The sequence below is a fragment of the Polypterus senegalus genome, chromosome 4, assembly GCF_016835505.1.
Source record: "Polypterus senegalus isolate Bchr_013 chromosome 4, ASM1683550v1, whole genome shotgun sequence".
Lineage (NCBI taxonomy): Eukaryota > Metazoa > Chordata > Cladistia > Polypteriformes > Polypteridae > Polypterus > Polypterus senegalus.
The window spans coordinates 239,728,563-239,749,266 of NC_053157.1; the positions used below are offsets into that span (position 1 = coordinate 239,728,563).

The window sequence follows — 20,704 nt, forward strand, 5'->3', positions numbered from 1 at the left end:
GTCCCACAAGGCAGCTCAATTAACTGAGTCAAACACTTTACAAAAATTGACTAAGGCTACAAAGAAACTCTGCTGATATTCACGTTTGCGCTCCATGAGAACCCTCAGTGCCAGGATGCGGTCGATGGTCGACTTCTTAGGTGTAAAACCAGACTGCTCTGGCACTGAGAGCAATGTTATCCCCCTGTAGTCCCCCCAATCCAGGTGATCACCCTTCCCTTTCCAGATTGGGATGACAAGACCCGCTTTATAGTCAGTTAGGATGACGCCCATCTCACAAATGGAAGGAAAGACGGCTTGCAATGCCAGGAAGGACAGCCTGACCACCAGTCAGCACAACATTAAAACATTGAAAGCAGCAACATATCCCAGAATTCTTAGCGTTTCACATTAAAATGATGTAAACACGTGAACAGAACAATTTACTGGTTAAAAATACAGCATTCTTTAACAGTGGAAAAAATTTGAAAGCAGCGAATACATTTAAATTCATAATTTCTAACAAACCTTTTTCTTTCTTCCTTCATCTTCTTCTACATTTCATTTCGTATATGTGATTTTAAATATAACAATTTTAAAAATACCTATAAACTTATATCATTTCTACTCGGACCCTCCCACTTAATGGCAAGCACGCTTTGTCTGCCTGCCGATTAAAACTGAATATTTTCTGAATTAATTCTAGCGGCTGTTGGTAAACACGAAGACGAGCGCCTTATGTAGCTCTGCCCCTTCAATTACAATAAATATAAATAAATAAATACATACATACACCAAACGCCTCTCCATCGGCTATTGGAGGGCTTCATCAGTAGGCGGGGATTCGTTCGGCGCCTGTGAATTACGCGCTTCTCAGGCGCCCTGCTTGTGCGCGTGCGCGCTCCTCTTTGTTAGCTCTTGCGTGACTTTTCGACTCTTTCAGATTGAGAGCTTCAGGAGGGCGGCCGGCTGGTCGGAGTTCAAAGTGCTGTGGAGGCTGAAGCGGTGAAACGATAGCGGAGGAGGAGTGCGAGTCGAGCTGGAGAGCCCGGTGAGTGTCGCCGTACGAGCATAAAGGCCGGCGGGACGGAACGGGAGTCCAGACGAAGACGCGAGCAAATTAGAATAATCAGCGTGAGGGCTTAACGGCAAGCGGTAATTCTATCCGTTGTGAAAATGGGCGGGTCGCATTGTTGCTGTGCAGACCGACGGCAGTGGCGGCCAGCATGAGGCAGTGCGGGACTGTCAAGTCGGGGTGTCGTCCGGCCGCCAAAGCGCTCTCCGATGAGGCTTCACCCTCCCGTGATTTCACTTGCTCTTTCTGTGTCTTTTAATTAATTATTCATGAAGTGTTCTCAATACGAGTAGGCATTAATTCGTTACGTATCATAATAGATTTTTATTGGAATAAAATGTAAGCAAAAAACAAAATATGGGCTGTATTGCAAAATGTGTTTTTATATAGCGTTTTGAGTACTGAAAATAAAGCGCAATACAAATGTAATAAATTGTTATTATATATGCACGTCTTTGTTTGTGCGTGCACTTTGTACATGTAGAGAGAGAGACGGATATACCATAGATAAGAGAGACATAAGCAGCACTTTATGAAAATCTTCACTTTTTCACGTTGTATTATCCTGCTGCCCCGTGCTACCGTCATTTCAATTCACTTTTTCACTCTCAACAAGCAACACTCACTGCCCCGGAATGAAAAAGTGAAAACTGAAGTTTAGAAATTTGTATGTTTATTAAACTAAAAGACTGAAATATCCCACAGACACAAGTATTACAAGGACACTTGCAGTTTGCCTCAACTGCATCCCGTTCTATTGATCACCACTGAGATGTTACTAAACCGCATCTGGAGTCCACCTGTGCTCGGGTCAATTGATTAGATCAGAAACATGCCTGTTTATAGAAGGCCCACCAGTTGAGCACAGACCACACCATGCAGTCAAAGGACTTGCTGGGAGAGCTTGCAGCTCTTTGTGTCAATGCACAGGACTGGGGAAAGCTGAAGGTTCACAAGAGCATAGTGGTCTTAAAAAATGTCAAAAGGACGAAGTTTGGTACAATCACAGCTCTTCATAAAGCTCGCCATCTGACCAAACTGAGCACTCAGGAGAGAAGACACAACCAAGAACTGAATGGTCAGTCTGGCTAAGCTCCAGTGAACCTAGGAGGAGACGGGAGAAACTTCCAGAAGGACAACCACCACTGCAGCACTCCATTAATCTGGGCTTTATGACACAGCAGCCAGACAGATGTCTCTCCTCAGTAAAAACACGTCAAAGTCCACTTGGAGTTTGCAAAAAAAAAAAGCACCTAAAGGACACTGTCTGTGAGACGCAGCATTCTCTGTTCTGGTGAAACCAACATTAACATCACACTCGGCTCCTTCACAGTATCATTCCAATGCTGAAGCGTAGTGGTGGCCACTTCAGGGACAGGCTTGAGGGAAAGCTGGACGGAGCAAAGCACCGGTACAGAACACCCCTCATGAAAAGCTGCTCAGAGCACTCTGGACCTCAGACTGGGACCGACGTTCACAAAGCAAAGACGACACAGGAATGGCTTAGGGTCAACTCGGGGAAGGTTCTTGAGTGGTTCAGACGGATGAAGATTGTGGTGTCAGTGGTAGGATTTGAATCTATAGCCTCAGGGTTTAAAATCCAAAGCCTTAACAGCTACATTGCACTGCCTGCATATCTATCTATCAATCTTTAATATAGTGCCATTCATATCTATCTATCTATCTCTATCTATCTATCATACAGCGTCTATCCTGCCGACTACACTAAAATCTGTCTTTCATAAAGCACCTTTCACATCTATCTATCCTGCCAACTACACTAAAATCTATCTGTCTGTCTGTCGGTCTGCCATGTAGCACCTTTGAAATCTATCTATCCTGCTGACTACACTAAAATTAAAATCTATTATATAGTGTCTTTCACATCTATCTATCCTGCCGACTACACTAAAATTAAAATCTGTCTTTTATAAAGCACCTTTCACATCTATCCTGCCAACTACACTAATATCTATCTATCTATCTATCTATCTATCTATCTATCTATCTATCTATCTATCTATCTATTTATCTGTGTATCTGTCTGTCTCTGTCTGTCTGGTAGCACCTTTCAAATCTCTATCCTGCTGACTACACTAAAATTAAAATCTATTATATAGTGTCTTTATCTGTCTATCATATAGCACCTTTCACATCTATCTATCCTGCCAACTACACTAAAATTAAAATCTACGTATTATATAGTGTCTTTCATATCTGTCTGGCTGTCTATCTACATGCTCAGGATGTGCTGATGTCAACTTTGCAAACAAGACAGGTTGCTGAGAGTTGCTGAGAGTTTTTTTGTTATCTGTGGGGCGATTGTTAATTTAAAATAATACATTTTGTTCCTATAAAGTTGTCTTTTGGTTGCCACTAAGGAACTCCATGGGAATGTTTAAAGGTTTTATTCCCTTTAGAAAAGTTCTTTGTTTTTTTTTTTTCCTTCACCCACACTTGGTGTTTAGAGGTGCACTTAGAAAAGTTACTTGATACATGCAGCAGTAACTGATATCGGCGTCTGTAAGTCATAGCAATAAATAGTTAATAAGTAACTGAAGCAGCGATTCTTTAGTTTAAAAAAATAAAAGGCCGTGGCTGACTTCAAAGCAATGAACAGGAAGACTCAGCGGTGCATAGGTCAGCAGCCAGCATTAAGACCCCCGATCAGGCACAAGGGGCTGTAGGAGCAGATAAGACAGCAAGAAGTTAAGGAGCAGCAGATATTCACTAAGTGAGTTTTAATTGTTTGTTTATTTTAGTTTGAAAAGTTCTTAGTGGTCCGGAAGTAGAGCAGTTAAGTGGGCGACAGCATAAGGTTCATTAATGTTCGAGAATACAAACGGTACAAGTGGAGATCTTCACGGTGTAACATGCCATATGAAGGTTTTTTTTTTTTTTTGTGAGGGGCACAGTTCAAGGTAGGCCCTGTGGTGTGTAACAATGTGTACCCCCACACTGAAGACCCCCCTCTGACGCGTAGCAGAGACAGAGTGAGAGACTTCTGGGATGATGGCTCCACTGCGGTTACCTGCTTTTCAGCTTGTGCATCTTGCGGAGGTCCACGCTTCTCCCACTCGGCCACAGATGCCGGCATCGGTCTGTTGTGCTGCCACCGACTTTACGATGGGCGCTGGTTTGTTTGGCGGCGAGTTTTTAGACGTGAGCGCCTCACTTGTTAACGCCTTTCTTTCTAGTTTGTCTTTGACGGAGGGCGGGTCTGGGGTTGGGGTAACCATCCCAATTTAAAATGCATAAAGTTATTAGTATTTTTACCAATCACCCTAAACCCAGAATTTGAGTAAATCGATTGATTGCCCATTTCTGAAATGCAATCTCTTTCAATCTCGGTCTGAGCCAATCTGGAACTTTCTGGTTTTAGTTTCTGATGGACTCCTTGCTTAGGTGTGGTCCTGATGGTGCTGTGCTGTGAGCCTCCTTCTCTGGAGCCTGAAGGCACTTGTTTGGACCTGAGAAGATGAGATGTTTCTGTTCAGTAGTGGTGGGAGCTGCCAGTGTATGCCCAAGCCATGATGCCTCTTCCTCTTCCTCCTCCTCACCTCACAGATGATCATTTACAGCCCCCGCTCTTTCTCCACACTTCTTCCCTTCTGTCTGGAAACCCTCTTGGATCCTCTTTTTGAATTCCAGCCTGGTGTCGATGAGAGGTCTTCTAGTGAGGCTTCTGGGCTCCCCCTCTTTAATTCTCCTGTGAATGGTGAATCCTGACACATGCACCCATGTCTTTAATTTCTTTGGATGTTACTTTTGATTGCGTAAGGATATCGGGGTTCACATCCCGGCATGGACTTTGCAGGTTCTCCCCGTGTCTGCATTGAGTCTAACGACATGCCGCTTTTGGAAAGGTGACCATTAAATTGGTCCTGGTGGGTGTGTGTGCGTGATGTTCTGGTGCTCTGTCCAGGGGTTGTGCCCTGCGCTTGCTGGGATAGGCTGCGGCCCCAACAATCCCCCAACCCCAGCTCCCTCCATGTGACTCTGCTCAGAATTAATTTCAGAATATTCCATATTGTTGATTTGTAAAGATTGGTTTCCAAGTCTCCCCTATCAAATGCCCATTTTGCATCTGGAGGCTTTGGACGTTCATTTGCCGAGGTGGTGTATGGCACATCCGCCAATTGTTGGAATCGCTTGTCAATATCTGCCTGCCCTTAATGAACCCCTAATATACATTTCTGACTGTTATCTTGTGTTCATTTTAACAGGAATACCAGAGGATTCTGCTTCTTGGGAGCTACGGACCCCTCAATGAGCTATGCGATGGCCTTCCAGCCAGGCTACTGAAAGCTTGGAAACGCATCCAAACAAAGAGAAGACAAAAGGGCACCGCACTGAAGACAATCGATCTCCACCCCGAGCCGAAGCCATGGAGCAAAGAGTGGCCCCCATTAAAGAGGAGGACTGTGAGTGGGGCCCCGTGCACCTGGGGGATCACTGTATGGCGCTAGATGATCATGAGGTGCAGAAGTCTTATTTTAAAGAGGAAGAGCAGGAAGAGGAGGAGACTGTTGTCATTAAAGTGGAAGATTCAGAGAGTGTCCCACTGAGCCATGAAACTGTAAATATCGCATTACAGACTGAGACGACGTATTTCAGGTCGCCAGTGTGGAGACTGGGTGCAGCCGGGCAGAACGCTGCTCAGCTGAAGGAGGAGGACGAGGAGAACATTGTACAGTCGGTAAGCTGTGGGAGATCAGAAAGGGAACCCTGGCCATTGACAAGACCACCTGGATTAAGTAAGTAATATAATGACCTCTAAACAAAATCATCCAAAGGTAGAGGATGCTGTAGTGGTGCATGGTGCTCATATACACACTGGCTGAAAATGGCGTTTTATTTGTATTATTTATTGGACACCCAGAACACGTCCGTCCTTGACACACACACACACACAGTCAAGACATGGTTTAAGTCCTTCAGATACTGTTGCACAAATAGGGAGAACACAATCATGTTATCGTTGTAGATGAAGAACATATTCGCAGAGGGTCCTGCGAGGCCCTGTTCCATCATCCTTTGAAATGGTGCCCTAAAAGGTAACACAACTAAAAAATGTTCTGCCAGGGTATTGCATGTGTTATTCCAACAGATGGTGTAGCACAAACATTAGCACTGCTAATATGAATCCCATACCAAATGGCATATAACAGAAACATATATGCACTTGACATTGTAACAGATGATGCATTACAAACATTATTCCCATACCAAATGCATGTAACACAGATTTATGCACTGCATTTGTCATTCTAATAGATGGTTCATCACAAACATTAATTTCCTGTTTTTTAACATGACATATCCCATTGCATTTGTCATTCCGATAGATGGCACAATGCAAACATTTGTATTAATGCTCCAAAATATTTTGCATTAGTCATTCCAACCGATGGTGCATCACAAACATTAATGCTGCTTTTATAAATCCCATACCAAATGACATGTAACAGAGGCTTATGCACTACATTTGTCATTCTAACAGATGGTGCATCGCAAACATTAATCTCCTGCCATATAATAGACATATCCATTGCATTTGTCATTCCAACAGATGGCACAATGCAAACGTTTGTATTAATACTACAAAATGTCTTGCATTGTGCTGCATTTGACATTCCAACAGTTGCCACATCACAAACATTAATACCATACCAAATACCACATAAAAGACATATCCATTGCTTTTGTCATTCTAACAGATGACATAATACAAACATTTGTATTAATACTCCAAAATTCATTGCGTTGGTCAACAGATGGTGCATTACAAACATTAACACTGCTTCTGTAAATCCCATCTAACAGAGACAAATGCATTGCATGTGTCATTCAAACAGATGGTGCATCACATATATTTTTAGTAATTAAATGCATTGCATTTGTCATACCAACAGATGGCGCATCACAAACATGTGTAGTAATAAAATATATCCCATTTGTCATTCTAACAGATTGTGCATCACATACCCTAGCACTGCTTTTACAAATCCCATCCAAATGGCATATAACAGAGATATGAGTGTTGCATTTGTCATTCCAACAGATGACGCACCACAAATGTTTTTAGGATTAAAATGCATTGCATCTGTCATTCCAACAGATGGAGCCTCAAAAACGTTCAACTTGTACAAATCCCATACTAAATGCCATCTAACAGAGACAAATGCATTGCTTGTGTCATTCAAACATGTTTGTAGTAATAAAACACATTAAATCTGTCATTCCAACAGATGGTGCAATGCTGTATAACAGAGACATATGCATTGCTTTTGTCATACCAACAGATGACACATCGCAAATGTTTGTAGATTAAAATGCATTGCATTTGTCATTCCATCAGATGGGGCATTACAAACTTTAACATTGCTCTTACGAATCCCATAACAAATGGCATATGACAGTGACACCTACGCATTGCATTTGTTATTCCAACAGATGGCACATCATAAAAATTTATAGTAACTAAAAATGTCTCAGATGCACGATCTGTTGGAATTGCAAATGAAATACATTTTAACACTATGCGCATTTTAAAATGTCTTCCAGCAGATGGTGCACTGCAAATATTAATGCTGAGGTCTTTCTACTGAGACCGAGATCAAGATTTAAGCCCCAGTGGTTTGAAAGTAATCGCATGACAGACAGACACAGTCCTTAGTATGTTATTTATTTTAGATTCCTCTGTTTACTGCAGAGGGTGACATTCCCTTGGCATTGGACTGGTTTAAGCAGGTTTGAGAACAGGTTCATATTTTATATTCTAGTTAAACAAAACTCAGTACAGCAGCTCATTTTCAATTCTTCAATCCACAGTGGAATCCCTTCCACTTCCCTGAAAGCTCTTGACTGCTTTCGACGCCTTTTTCCACTAATCCACGTCTTTCTCTTTTAACGCAGCCTTGCCGGACGAGCCTGATGGACTCTCCAAATCTTCAGTGGTCGACTCTTCTCCTCAAGGCAAAGCTCTGATGAAGGATTGTCAAAGAACCTTAATGTCCAGGGCTGAGCATTTGTTGTCCACTTTTCTACCGTCTCCTTGCCCTCCTGTTGTAAATCGGACAAAGAGAGCTACGGTTGGAAATCGGCAACCGAAGCACAAGACCCGTCAAGTGCCTTTGATTGTCTGCCAGGTGTGCGGGAAGACTTTTAAAAACAGGACCGACCATAAGAATCACCAGCGAGTGCACACCGGGGAGAAGCCCTACTGCTGTAATAAATGTGGCAAACGATTCACACTGAGTGGCAACCTTCAGACGCATCTTCGGCTGCACAGTGGTGAGAAGCCACACACCTGCTCTGTCTGTGACAAGCGTTTCTCCATGAAAAAGTACCTTCAAAGCCACATGAGAACTCACACGGGAGAAAAGCCTCACAGCTGTGGCGAATGTGGCAAGAGATTCTCGGACGTTGGCCACCTTAAGAGACACAGAAGAATTCACACTGGAGAGAAGCCACATATCTGCCCGGAGTGTGGCAAGTTATTTTCGGACATCGGCAGCCTTCAGAAACACAGAAGGATCCACACAGGTGAGAAACCTCACTGCTGTCCTGAATGTGGCAAACGATTCTCCCTGATCGGCAACCTAAAGAGACATTCGTCGGTGCACACAGGAGAGAAACCACACAGCTGTACTGAATGTGGGAAACGCTTCTCCGATGTGCAGACTCTTAAGAGACATGCAAAAGTCCACACTGGGGAAAAGCCTCATAGCTGCATTCAATGCGGCAAATGTTTCACAGACATTCATACTCTCAGGAGACATGAGAGAATCCATTCAGGAGAGAAGCCACACCAGTGCGCCGAATGTGGTAAAAAATTCACTTGCCGGGGCAGTCTCATCATACATGCCAGGTACCACAGTGGAGAGAAACCGCACTGCTGCTCCGAATGTGGCAAACGATTTTCAAACATCAGTGATCTCAAGACTCATGCAAGGATTCACACTGGGGAGAAACCTCACTGCTGTGGCGAATGTGGCAAACGCTTCTTGACAGTGGCCAGACTTCGGATGCACTCACGAATTCACACTGGCGAGAAGCCCTACTTCTGCACCCAGTGTGGCAAGCGATTCTCACACAACATCAGCCTTCAGATCCACTTAAAAATTCACAAAGGTGAGAAACCTCATGGCTGTCCTGAATGTGGAAAACGATTCTCCATCATCAGCAATCTTAAAAGACACATCTTAATTCACACTGGACCTCGGGAGAAGCCTCACTGTTGTACAGAATGTGGCAAACGATTCTCAGAAATCCAAAGTTTAAAAACGCATGCAAGGATTCACACAGGAGAGAAACCGCACTGCTGCTCTGAGTGCGGCAAGCGGTTCACAATCATCAGCACCCTTAAGAGACACGCCAGAATTCACACAGGAGAGAAGCCGTATTTCTGCAGTGTTTGTGGAAAGCGGTTTTCAGACAGCAGGTACCTTCAGGTGCACCTCAGGATTCACACCGGGGAGAGACCTCACTCCTGTGCAGCCTGTGGCAAACGATTCACCACCCTGAGCAATCTCAAGAGGCACACAGCCATCCATACTCGAGTGAAGCCTCACTGCTGCCTTGAATGCGGCAAGCGATTCTCAAATGTCGCTGACCTGACCACCCATGAAAGAATCCACACCGGAGAGAAACCGTATTTCTGTTTTGAATGTGGCAGGAACTTTGCTGCCATAAGCAGCCTGAAGAGGCACGCAAGAGTTCACAGAGACCCCCAACTTGTGTGAAGTTGACATCCATGGTGGCAGTGCAAGCAAAACCACCAGAAAGTGTTTACCACCAAAAGAGCAACCACATGAAATGCAAATGCATGTGCTTAAGTCAGAGACAGAGTATGAAGTACCGTGGCCACCCTCGTACTCACAGATACTCCTAGGGTATTTGGTGCATACCTTTACTTGGCAAACACTTCACAACAATTCTGTGCCAAACCTCAGAATTACGTAGATTAGGAGTGGTTATTGCGGTTTCCGAGAAACAAGCTCAAAATGTCTGCTCCATGAACCAATGGAGCGTCTTCAAAGGATTCGGTTATATACTGGTATGTTATCAAGTGTGAATGGGGGCCACCTGAAGAAAACAAAAAGGGGACTGTGATAATTGCAAGAGCACGACAGACTTGGGATCTGCTGATGACAATCGGTATTCACCTGCTGGAAGACGCCTGTTACCAGTGCTTTCCAAAATTCGATTTGGAGCAAGCGTTTTCAGAGTAGACCCCAAACGTGATCTGTGTGTTTTTGTGTGGGTGGAGGGTGTGAAGGTAAGCTGCAGACCCCTAGTATAATGAAAGGGCTGCCAAAGTGACGAGAGGAGCACAGCACTGGAACAATAACGACGAAATCCATGAAGCACTTCTTGTGGGGATCCGAACTTAACTGTTAAGTAGGGCGAGCAAAGCTATGAATGAACCAGACGAGTCTGTTAAACTTCCTGATGTTACCTCCGAACCCCTCATTGTGTGCCTGTTTACCGCAGCTGTCCCACTCACTGATCGCCATACCTGGAGGAGTTACGGGATAAGGGAATGTGTCAGAATATGGGAAAGGCACAAAGAAATAAAAGAAATCAGACACGGCCAGCCTGTCAGCCTCTCTCCATATTGGATTCAGTGTTGGAATGGCAAGAGCAGTTCACTTGTTGTTGCTCCACACTGTAGACATTTGGATTTGAGATCAAAAGATGAGTATGAGTCCAGAGATCCAAATTTCAGCCGGTATCCATATCTCCTCAATGTGCTCACCGATAGAGAAGATGGCACCTTTGGTAGGAGGGCACCCTGAACAGCAAGTCTTCCAATTCAGTCACCGTTTCATTTTGTTTGCAGCCCGCGACTCCTCGACATCACCCGATGGTCGGTTTCTTCTTGTGTTCTGCTGTTCCTGGCAGCCTCGTTCAGTTCTTGTTTGTTCTCCTTCGGTCTCCTCTTCATGCTCAGATGTGTTAGGGTCCACTGCTGGACTTGACCCGTCTACACCCTTCCACCATTAGATGGGTGAGTGGGCAGTGTGTTTGAGATCTGTGGCTTGCCACATGATGAAGTTCCTCCCGTGTAGTTTGGATGTAAATTGGCCAACTTCTGAATTCCTTCTGCTGTTACCAGTCATGAGTTACATCACCAATCAGGATTGGTGGTCCTGCTCCAGAAGCAGTCGTGCTGGCCCGAGCCATGACTGTACCGCCAGCCGTAGAAACGTGGATCAGGAGCACATCCTGTCTCTTTCCACACTTTGGTAGAGGTCCATCTTGGTCTCATCAGTCCATTCCAAATTCCAATCTGGCTTTCTGGTTCTTTCTGCTGATGAGTGGCTCGACTCTTCTGGAATGTCTTCTGTGTTTCTGCTTTCGGAGTCTTCCTTGAATGGTGGCTGGTGGTTCCTTCACCCCGGCTCTGTGGAGGTCTTCACAGCTCTTTCCTTGGTTGTCCCTTTCGATGTCCATTGCTCAGTATGCCGGTGGTTTCTTTCTCTTCCAGAACATTCCAGATTGTTCTGTTGAGTACACTCAATGTCTGTGCAGTTCCTCCAGTCGATGTTCCCTCAGCTTTTCTCTCCCATAGACGGCTCTCTGGTCTTTCATGCTGGCTTCGTCTTTTTCATACCCAAGGTGTAAACCAAAAGGTCATGTTGAGAGCTAACAGGATGCGCCCGTCACTCAGGTGGTCCCAGATCTCCTCCGAGAGGTGCCATCTTGTAAGTCATTGAATCCATCAAGCTGTCAGTAGCAGCTGAAGGTCTGGTCTCTTGTCTCAAACTCCCCTTCTGATCTCCAAGCCAAATGTCTTTGGTGTCCAACAACTGAACTGGCCTCTCCGGGCTTATGGTTTCGGTGGGGTCAGAACGTCTATCAACACAGATCCAAGGTGGCTCAAGGTTACTCTTTCCATTATTTTGTCTCCTTTGAATGGAAGTTGATTTAAATGTCACTGTTCTTCTCTTTTGATGTAGCTGTTCTTTATGTAAAGACTATGAAGGGAATTCATACCATTGTTTTTTAGACCAAGCTCTTCCAGAAGACCACGGGGAGGACATGTGTGAAGGGTCAATTTCACACAACCATTTGAACGTTTTCACCCTGAGGACCACAGAATCTTGAAATTAACAACTATGTACAACTTTAAGGGGGCGTTCAAAAAAGAAAAAAAACTTGATGTTATGATGCAAAAGTTTTGGTGAGGAGAACTGGGGGTCTTTTTTTGGGGTGACTGGCTCCTGTTCTGTTCATAATTCTTTAAATGTTCGATGTAGTCCCTTAAAACACACAGATTGGGGTCAACCCTGCAGTCCTCTTGTTTAGCGATATGACTGCTCTAAGCAGGACTTTCACATTGGTGTGTTGGTGTCTTGTCGGGTTTAACCTGACTGGATAAAGACAGACATGTCAGGTAAGCTCGACTAGAAGCTTTGAGGTTAGCCGGTCCTCCTCACACATCATGATGTTCCAGAAGGTGGTGACCACCATAAGGAAGTGTGAAACTCTGCTGCATGCTGTAGACTCGATAAAAGTGAGTGACTCTATAAACATATAACACATCGAGAGGCATGACTGGCACCACACAACAGATCGATTTATAGTGCCTTTCATATCTACCAGTTCTAAAACTCTTGAGTTAAAGAAGACAAGTTTTGAGTAAAAGCAGTCATGCCCATTCATCATGGGGTAGAGAGTGGTGATTAACACGTGAAAGTAAGAATTTCACTGTGCTCTGTAGATGGGTCAAGACTGACTGTACTGTATTAACTTATCGTCGATAAGCACCATATACAAGATACACATAAGAGACACTCTATAAGAGGGAGGCGTGAAAGTCCCTAACACTCTTAGATTTGTCAGGATGGGTGACAGAAATGTTACGGTAAGATAGTTCTACAGTTGCCGTTTACCACATGAAAGTAAGAATTTCACTGTGCTCTGTAGATAGGTCAGTGCTGACTGTATTGTATTAACTTATCATCAATAAGCACCATATACAAGATATACATAAGAGACACTCTATAAGAAGGAGGTGTTAGTCCCTAAAGCACTTATATTTTTCGGGCTGGGTGACAGAAATTTTAAAGTACGATAGTTATACAGTTGCCGTTTACCACAGGAAAGTAAGAATTTTTCTGTGCTCTGTAGATGGGTCAAGACTGACTGTACTGTATTAACTTATCGTCGATAAGCACCATATACAAAATACAGATAAGAGACACTCTATAAGAGGGAGGCGTGTTAGTCCCTAAAGCACTTAGATTTTTCGGGCTGGGTGATAGAAATTTTAAAATAAGATAGTTATACAGTTGGCGTTTACCACATGAAAGTAAGAATTTCACTGTGCTCTGTAGATGGGTCAAGACTGACTGTACTGTATTAACTTATTGCCAATAAGCACCATATACAAAATACACATAAGAGATACTCTATAAGAGGGAGGCGTGATAGGCCTTAAAGCACTTAGATTTTTTGGGCTGGGTGATAGAAATTTTAAAATAAGATAGTTATACAGTTGGCGTTTACCATATGAAAGTAAGAATTTCACTGTGCTCTGTAGATGGGTCAAGACTGATTGTACTGTATTAACTTATTACCAATAAGCACCATATACAAAATACACATAAGAGACACTCTATAAGAGGGAGGCGTGATAGGCCCTAAAGCACTTAGATTTTTCGGGCTGGGTGACAGAAATTTTAAAGTAAGATGGTTAAATAGTTGGTGTTTACCACATGAAAGTAAGAATTTCACTGTGCTCTGTAGATAGGTCAATACTGGCTGTACTGTATTAACGTATCATCAATAGGAGAAGGTGAAAACACCATATACAAGATACACATAAGGGAAAGGCATGAAAGGCCCTAAAACTCTTAGATTTGTCAGGCTGGGTGACAGACATTTTAAAGTAAAATAGTTAAACAGTTGGCGTTTACCACATGAAAGTAAGAATTTCATTGCCATAATAATAACCGTATAACAGATAGAGAGGCATAAAAGGCACTATATAACAAGGTGAAGTATTGTGACTTTCATTTCTGTTTTAGTATTTTTCACATAAAGAAGATGCATTTTGAGGCAAGCTAGTTATAATCATAATCATGGCCCCCTGGACGTTGACACTTAGCATGTGCAATTAAGCATTACACTTTGGTCTGTACCCATTACAGTAACGACCTCATAAATATGTAACAGGTACATGAATAGACGGTGAACAGCACTACACTATACTGGTAAGATTTCTCAAGTAAGAAAGACAAAAGTTTCAAGATGAAGTCGTTCTTCTCTCTGATTAGGGTGTTGGAGAGAAGCGATTAGCACTAACAAGTAAGCATTTCAGCGCAGTCAGCAGACAGGACAATAAGGACCTTATAAATTTGTCACAGATACAAGAATAGACCGTACAGGGCACTACACTACACTTGTGAGATTTCTCAAATAAGAAAAACATTTTGAGATGAAGTCGTTCTGCTCTCTGATTATGGAGCTGAAGAGAAGCGATTAGCACAAACAAGTAAGCACTGTGACCCTATAATAATGACTGTGTAAACCCTAGCAAAAGATAGAGTGTCATGAAGGGCACTATATGACATACTGTAGCTGTACAGTGCGTTTCATATCTGTCTGTTTTAAAAATCTTTCAAGTAAAGAAGGCAGGCATTTTGAGTTCAGGTCGTTCAACTCACTTATAAAGGCACCAGGGTCTGGCGATTAGCACATGCAAGCAAGGCCTTCATTGGACTCTCTAGATGAGGAACATAAGGACCGTATAAACTTATAACAGATAGATTGACATGAAAGGCACTATATAACTGGTAGATGTGAAAGGCACTACAGGGATGAGATTTTCAGTTAAGGATGACCTGAAGTTTCAAGATGACGTAGTTCTGCTCACTTATCATGGAGTCGGAGAGAAGCGATTAGCACAAGCAAGTAAAAATCTTGCTGACAATGTAGAAATGACAATAAGGACTGAATAAACGTATAACAGATATCGTGTACCTGATAGGCACTACATACAACATAGACATAGAACGGGTAGACCTGAAATGCACTAAATGTCTGAGGTTTTTCAGGTTAGGGAGATGGGTGATTTGAAGTAGGGTGGTGAGACCGACTAATCGGGGCATCTAAGAGCAGCGATTAGCACAGCAAGTAAGGATTACACTGTATGCTGTACACGTGACCATAATAACAGTATAAACCTTAGGTAGAGTAAAGGTAAAGGCACTATATAGCACACATAGTGGCTTTCATTTCTATCTGTTCTATGATTTATCAGGTAGAAAAGACAAAAGTTTTAAGTTCAGGTCGCTCTACTCAGTAGCCGTGGTGCTGAAGAGAGACGATTTGCATGTGCAAGTGAAGACATCGCTGGACTCTGTCACATTAATGACTTCCTAAACTTGTACTAAGTAGGGTGACGTGAAAGGCACCATATAACAGAAAAGGCCTTAAATGTCTGAGATGTTTCAGGCCAGGAGGACAGAAGCTTCGAGGTCAGCTACTTCTCACTCATCAGATTTGCAGAATTTCACTGTCGCCGATTCACTTGAGCATCAATTTGTAACGGACAGATAAATGGACACGAGAGACGCAATACGACAGAAAGGTATGGAAGGCACAAGAAGTCTGAGAGTGTTCGGGTAGGGAAGGCCGAGGTCTTGAAGTGAGATGGTTGGCAGCAGAGAGACTTTCAATATACGCTGTAGACAAGAAAGTAATCACCGTGTAAACCCAATAACAGACAGAAAGACTAAAAAGGCAACAGACAGCTGTGTATAGCGCCTTTCATACATCCCTGCTTTAAGGTTTTTTAGTTTTGAGGTACAGTAGTCCCACTCATCAGTTATGTCACAGGAGAGAGGCGACTGAGGCCTTTACTTAACTCTGACTATGAGGACTCTGTCAACCAATAATCAATGGACATTAAAGGCACTATATAATAAATATGAAAGACACTCTAGTTGTGAATTTGTTTTCTGCTAAGAAAGACGCAAGTTTCAAGGCCAGTCAGTCCTAACTTGCAATCCTTGCACCTTGTCATGTGCAAGTAAGAATTTTACTCAGCTCTGTAACGTTGGACAATGAGCCACCTTAATAAAAGGATAAGTGTCTCTGTGTCTGTGTATCCTTGAGTCTGTCTGCTTGCTATGTCTCTATCATTCCAACAGATGGCACATCATAAACGTTTGTAATAATAAAATGTATCCCATTTGCCATTCTAACATATGGCTCATCACAAACAATAGCACCGCTTTTACGAATCCCATCCAAATGGCATATAACAGAGACACAAATGATGCATTTTTCATTCCAACAGATGACGCATCACAAATGTTTGTAGTAATAAAATGCATCCTATTTGTCATTCCAACAGATGCCACATCATAAACGTTTGTATTGATAAAATATATCCCATTTGTCATTCCATCAGATGGCACATCACAAACCCTATCACTCCTTTTACGAATCCTATCCAAATGGCATATAACAGAGACATAAGTGTTGCATTTGTCATTCCAATGGATGACGCTCAACAAATGTTAACAGTATTTAAATGCATTGCATTGTCATTCCAAAAGATGGCACATCACAAACATTTGTAGTAATAAAATGTATCTCATTTGTCATTCCAACAGATGGCGCATCACATACCCTAGCACTGCTTTTACAAATCCCATCCAAATGGCATATAACAGAGACATACTGTAAGTGTTGCATTTGTCATTCCAACGGATGACGCTCCACAAATGTTTACAGTATTAAAATGCATTGCATTGTCATTCCAACAGATGGAGCACCACAACTGTTATCTCGGCTTTTACAAATCCCATACTAAATGCCATCTAACAGAGACAAATGCATTGCATGTGTCATTCAAACAGATAGTGCATCACATATGTTTTTAGGAATAAAACACATTGAATCTGTCATTCCAACAGATGGTGCAATGCTGTACAGAGACATTTGCATTGCCTTTGTCATACCAACAGATGACACATCACAAATGTTTGTAGTATTAAAATGTATCCCATTTGTCATTCCAACAGATGGCGCATCACATACCCTAGCACTGCTTTTATGAATCCCGTTCAAAATGGCATATAACAGAGACATAAGTGTTGCATTTGTCATTCCACAGATGGGGCATTACAAACATTAACATTGCTTTTACAAATCCCATAACAAATGGCATATGACAGTGACACCTATGCATTGAATTTGTTATTTCAACAGATGGCACATCATAAAAATTTATAGTAACTAAAAATGTCTCAGATGCACGATCTGTTGGAATTGCAAATGAAATACCTTGTAACACTATGCGCATTTTAAAATACCTTCCAACGGATGGTGCACTGCAAATATTATTGCTGAGATCTATATTGATTACTGAGATTCCAACCCTTTGTAGCACAGCTAGTAACCCTATAAACTTATAAATGTTGTGCAGACATGAAAGGCGCTATATAACAGATGCATGCATAAATGTGACAAGAACCAGAGTTTGGTGTTTTCTCAGGCAAGAGAGACCTGAATTTTTGAGGTCAGGGAGTTCCAAGTATGGCGGTGGACAGAAGCGATTAGCACAGGCAAGTAAGACTTTCTGTTGTACATATCACAATTGGAGCTGTCTGAACCTCTAATGGACAGACCTGAAATTGCACTGTGCAGTTTATAAGATGTTAAGCTGGATTTGAAAGACACTATAACTGCGACACTATAACTCTCTCTGGATCGGTTCGCAGCTGAGTGTGAAGCGGCTGGGATGAGAATCAGCACCTCCAAATCCGAGACCATGGTCCTAGTCGGAAAAGGGTGGAGTGCCCTCTTAGGGTTGGGGGCAAGATCCTGCCTCAAGTGGAGGAGTTTAAGTATCTCGGGGTCTTGTTCACGAGTGAGGGAAGAATGGAGCGTGAGATCGACAGGCGGATCGGTGTGGCATCCACAGTGATACGGGCTCTGCATCGGTCTGTCGTGGTGAAAAAGTAGCTGAGTCGTAAGGCAAAGCTCTCAATTTACCAGTTGATCTACGTTCTTACCCTCACCTATGGTCATGAGCAATGGGTAGTGACCGAGAGAACGAGATCGCGAATACAAGTGGCTGAAATGAGTTTCCTCCGCAGGGTGTCTGGGCTTTCCCTTAAAGATAAGTTGAGAAGCTCAGTCATCCGGGAGGGGCTCAGAGTAGAGCCGCTGCTCCTCCGCATCAAGAGAAGTCAGATGAGGTGGCTCGGGCATCTGATCAGGATGCCTCCTGGACGCCTCCCTGGTGAGGTGTTCTGGGCACGTCCAACCGGGAGGAGGCCCCGGGGAAGACCCAGGACACGCTGGAGGGACTATGTCTCCCGGCTGGCCTGGGAACACCTTGGGATTCTCCTGGAAGAGCTGGAAGAAGTGGCCAGGGAGAGGGAAGTCTGGGCATCGACCTCAGAAGAGGAAGAGGATTGATGGATGGATATAACTGCAAGGTGTTTCAGGCGAGATCGATGGTAGGTAGTTCAGCCCGGTCATCATGGTGCTGGAGAGCGGCAACTGCTGCCCTTTGGTAGTGGCTAAAGTGGCTCTACACTCTCTATGTAAAGTGCTTAAAATAGAAATTTATCTATCTATCTATCTATCTATCTATCTATCTATCTATCTATCTATCTATCTATCTATTATATAGTGCCTTTCACGTCTATCTATCTATCTATCTATCTATGTATTATATAGTGTCTTTCACGTCTATCTATCTCTCTATCTATTATATTGTGCCTTTCACATCTATCTATCTATCTATCTATCTATCTATCTATCTATTATATAGTGTCTTTCACGTTTATCTATCTATCTAATATCCATCCATCCATCCATTTTCCAAACCATTGAATCCGAACACAGGGTCACATAGTGCCTTTCACATCTATCTATGTATTATATAGTGTCTTTCACATCTATCTATCTATCTATCTATCTATCTATCTATCTATCTATCTATCTATCATATAGCGCCTGTTCTATATTTCTATCTAATCATTATTACTTATTATTTGACTGACGCCTTTATCCTTATCATTTAAAATACAATTAGTTGCATGTCTTCCGTTTATCTAATTAGAGCCCAGGCAGGTGAAGTGACTTGCTCAGGGTCACACAATGGTGTCAGAAGTGGAATTTAACTCTACAGCCTTAAGGTCTGAAGTCCAATGCTTGAATTACTACTGTACACTAAATGGCATTTTAAAACTGTTCTGGAAACAATTATAAAGCAAACGAGTTTACCTAAACTAAAAAATGTTTCAACATGAAGGGTGCAGTCCTAAGAGAGTGACTCTCTGGTTTTGCAGTGCGCCCGTGTCGGTGTGATTCGGACAGCACACTCCTGTTGCGACGCACTCTTTGACAATATGCTCCTGTTCTTGGCATGTCATTCCCGGCCGGCCTCGGATCACTTCATGGAGGTGGGGAGCGGGAGGGAATGAGCAACACAAGTGCACAGATTGATATGGACGGTGGACACAGAATAGGGGAATAGGATTGTAGACGCGGAACTGCCGCCGGCACTACGGAATGGGGCAGTGAAACTGAAATGCAGCCTAGCATGGAGATTTTGGAACTTTGTGGCGTTTTCTCGTACTGAATGAGAATGAGAACTGCAGCACTCCTCCACAACTACATTGATACAGGACTGTTTTTGATCAGCACTTACAGAACATTTTGAGTTATGTTTATTTCAAAAAAATCTTCACATTTACCTCAAGGGACAATTGAATGTAAATCTTCAAAATTGGATTTATATATTTCTTTTTAAGACTGTTAACGTCGCTTGGAGTGCTGCAGACCCCAAACAGCAAAATGGTCGACTGTCTGTTTGAAATCCCTTACTTTTCTTGCTCAATAGCGCCATCCGTCAATTTAACATTTTAGTCAGCACGCCCTTTTAAAGAGCACTTCGCGCGCCGTTCGCCTAAAATCTTCAAGCACTACTTGTTAAGATTAAGGTTGTGGGCGGGCTAATGACGACACGTGAGTAGGCATGTCGGATCAGTGGTTCTGTTCTACCGTAAATGTTTAAATCGATTGGCTGTTCAGCGGAGCCCATTTTTCGGTGGTCGCTGCCCTACTCGTGGCCTCCTAATTTTAATGCCACCTAAATGGGCGCAAGCGCCCTGGCCTTCTTTTGACGACATTAACTCTGACTCAGATTTAGACAAAAGACAAGCATATCACCTCGAGAACTTTTTTTTTTTTTAGACTCGAGCACAGTCGTTTCGCAAGGCCTCCTGGGAAGTGAAGTCTCATATGCTAGTGTTCGCTCTGCGCAGGCGTCAAGTTTGAAAGCAGTCGCGTGTTTTCTGCTTCGCTTGAGGCCACGCGGGGATTTCGTTTCAGCGGAAGGGTCTTTAAAAGGTTGATAGAGGGAGACCATTGGGGTTGGTTGTTGGGGGTTGGGGGGCTTTTATCACGGGTGGATCACGAAGATAAAACATGCAGTTTTCTTTTGACTGATCACCGCCGCGATGGGGGCCACACAGACACGTCCGTTTTTCATAATAGCGGTGGCGAGTCCTTAGGTAGTAATTGAATTGCAATCCTTATGGGTCCGTGTCGTTTTTTGTTTCTATTAAAGCGGTACGACGGGCTGTCCGAAATGTAGAACACAAAACAGCG

General features: G+C 43.1%; 1 protein-coding gene across 1 annotated transcript; it reads left to right on the forward strand.

The window, feature by feature from the left end:
* The first annotated feature begins 848 nt into the window (after positions 1 to 848).
* Positions 849 to 16,155, forward strand: LOC120528317 (zinc finger protein 345-like). The gene is made up of 3 exons (XM_039752463.1): positions 849 to 1,030; positions 5,281 to 5,811; positions 7,973 to 16,155. The coding sequence occupies exons 2-3, from the start codon at positions 5,331 to 5,333 to the stop codon at positions 9,799 to 9,801; spliced, it is 2,310 nt and encodes a 769-aa protein (XP_039608397.1). The 5' UTR covers positions 849 to 1,030; positions 5,281 to 5,330; the 3' UTR covers positions 9,802 to 16,155.
* The last annotated feature ends 4,549 nt before the right edge of the window (positions 16,156 to 20,704 follow it).

Bases quoted from the DNA above. Each gene is read 5' to 3' on its own strand.
- LOC120528317 (XM_039752463.1), top strand. From the start codon at position 5,331: ATGCGATGGCCTTCCAGCCAGGCTACTGAAAGCTTGGAAACGCATCCA. The intron at 5,812-7,972 runs GTAAGTAATATA...CTTTTAACGCAG, and splicing joins GACAAGACCACCTGGATTAA to CCTTGCCGGACGAGCCTGAT.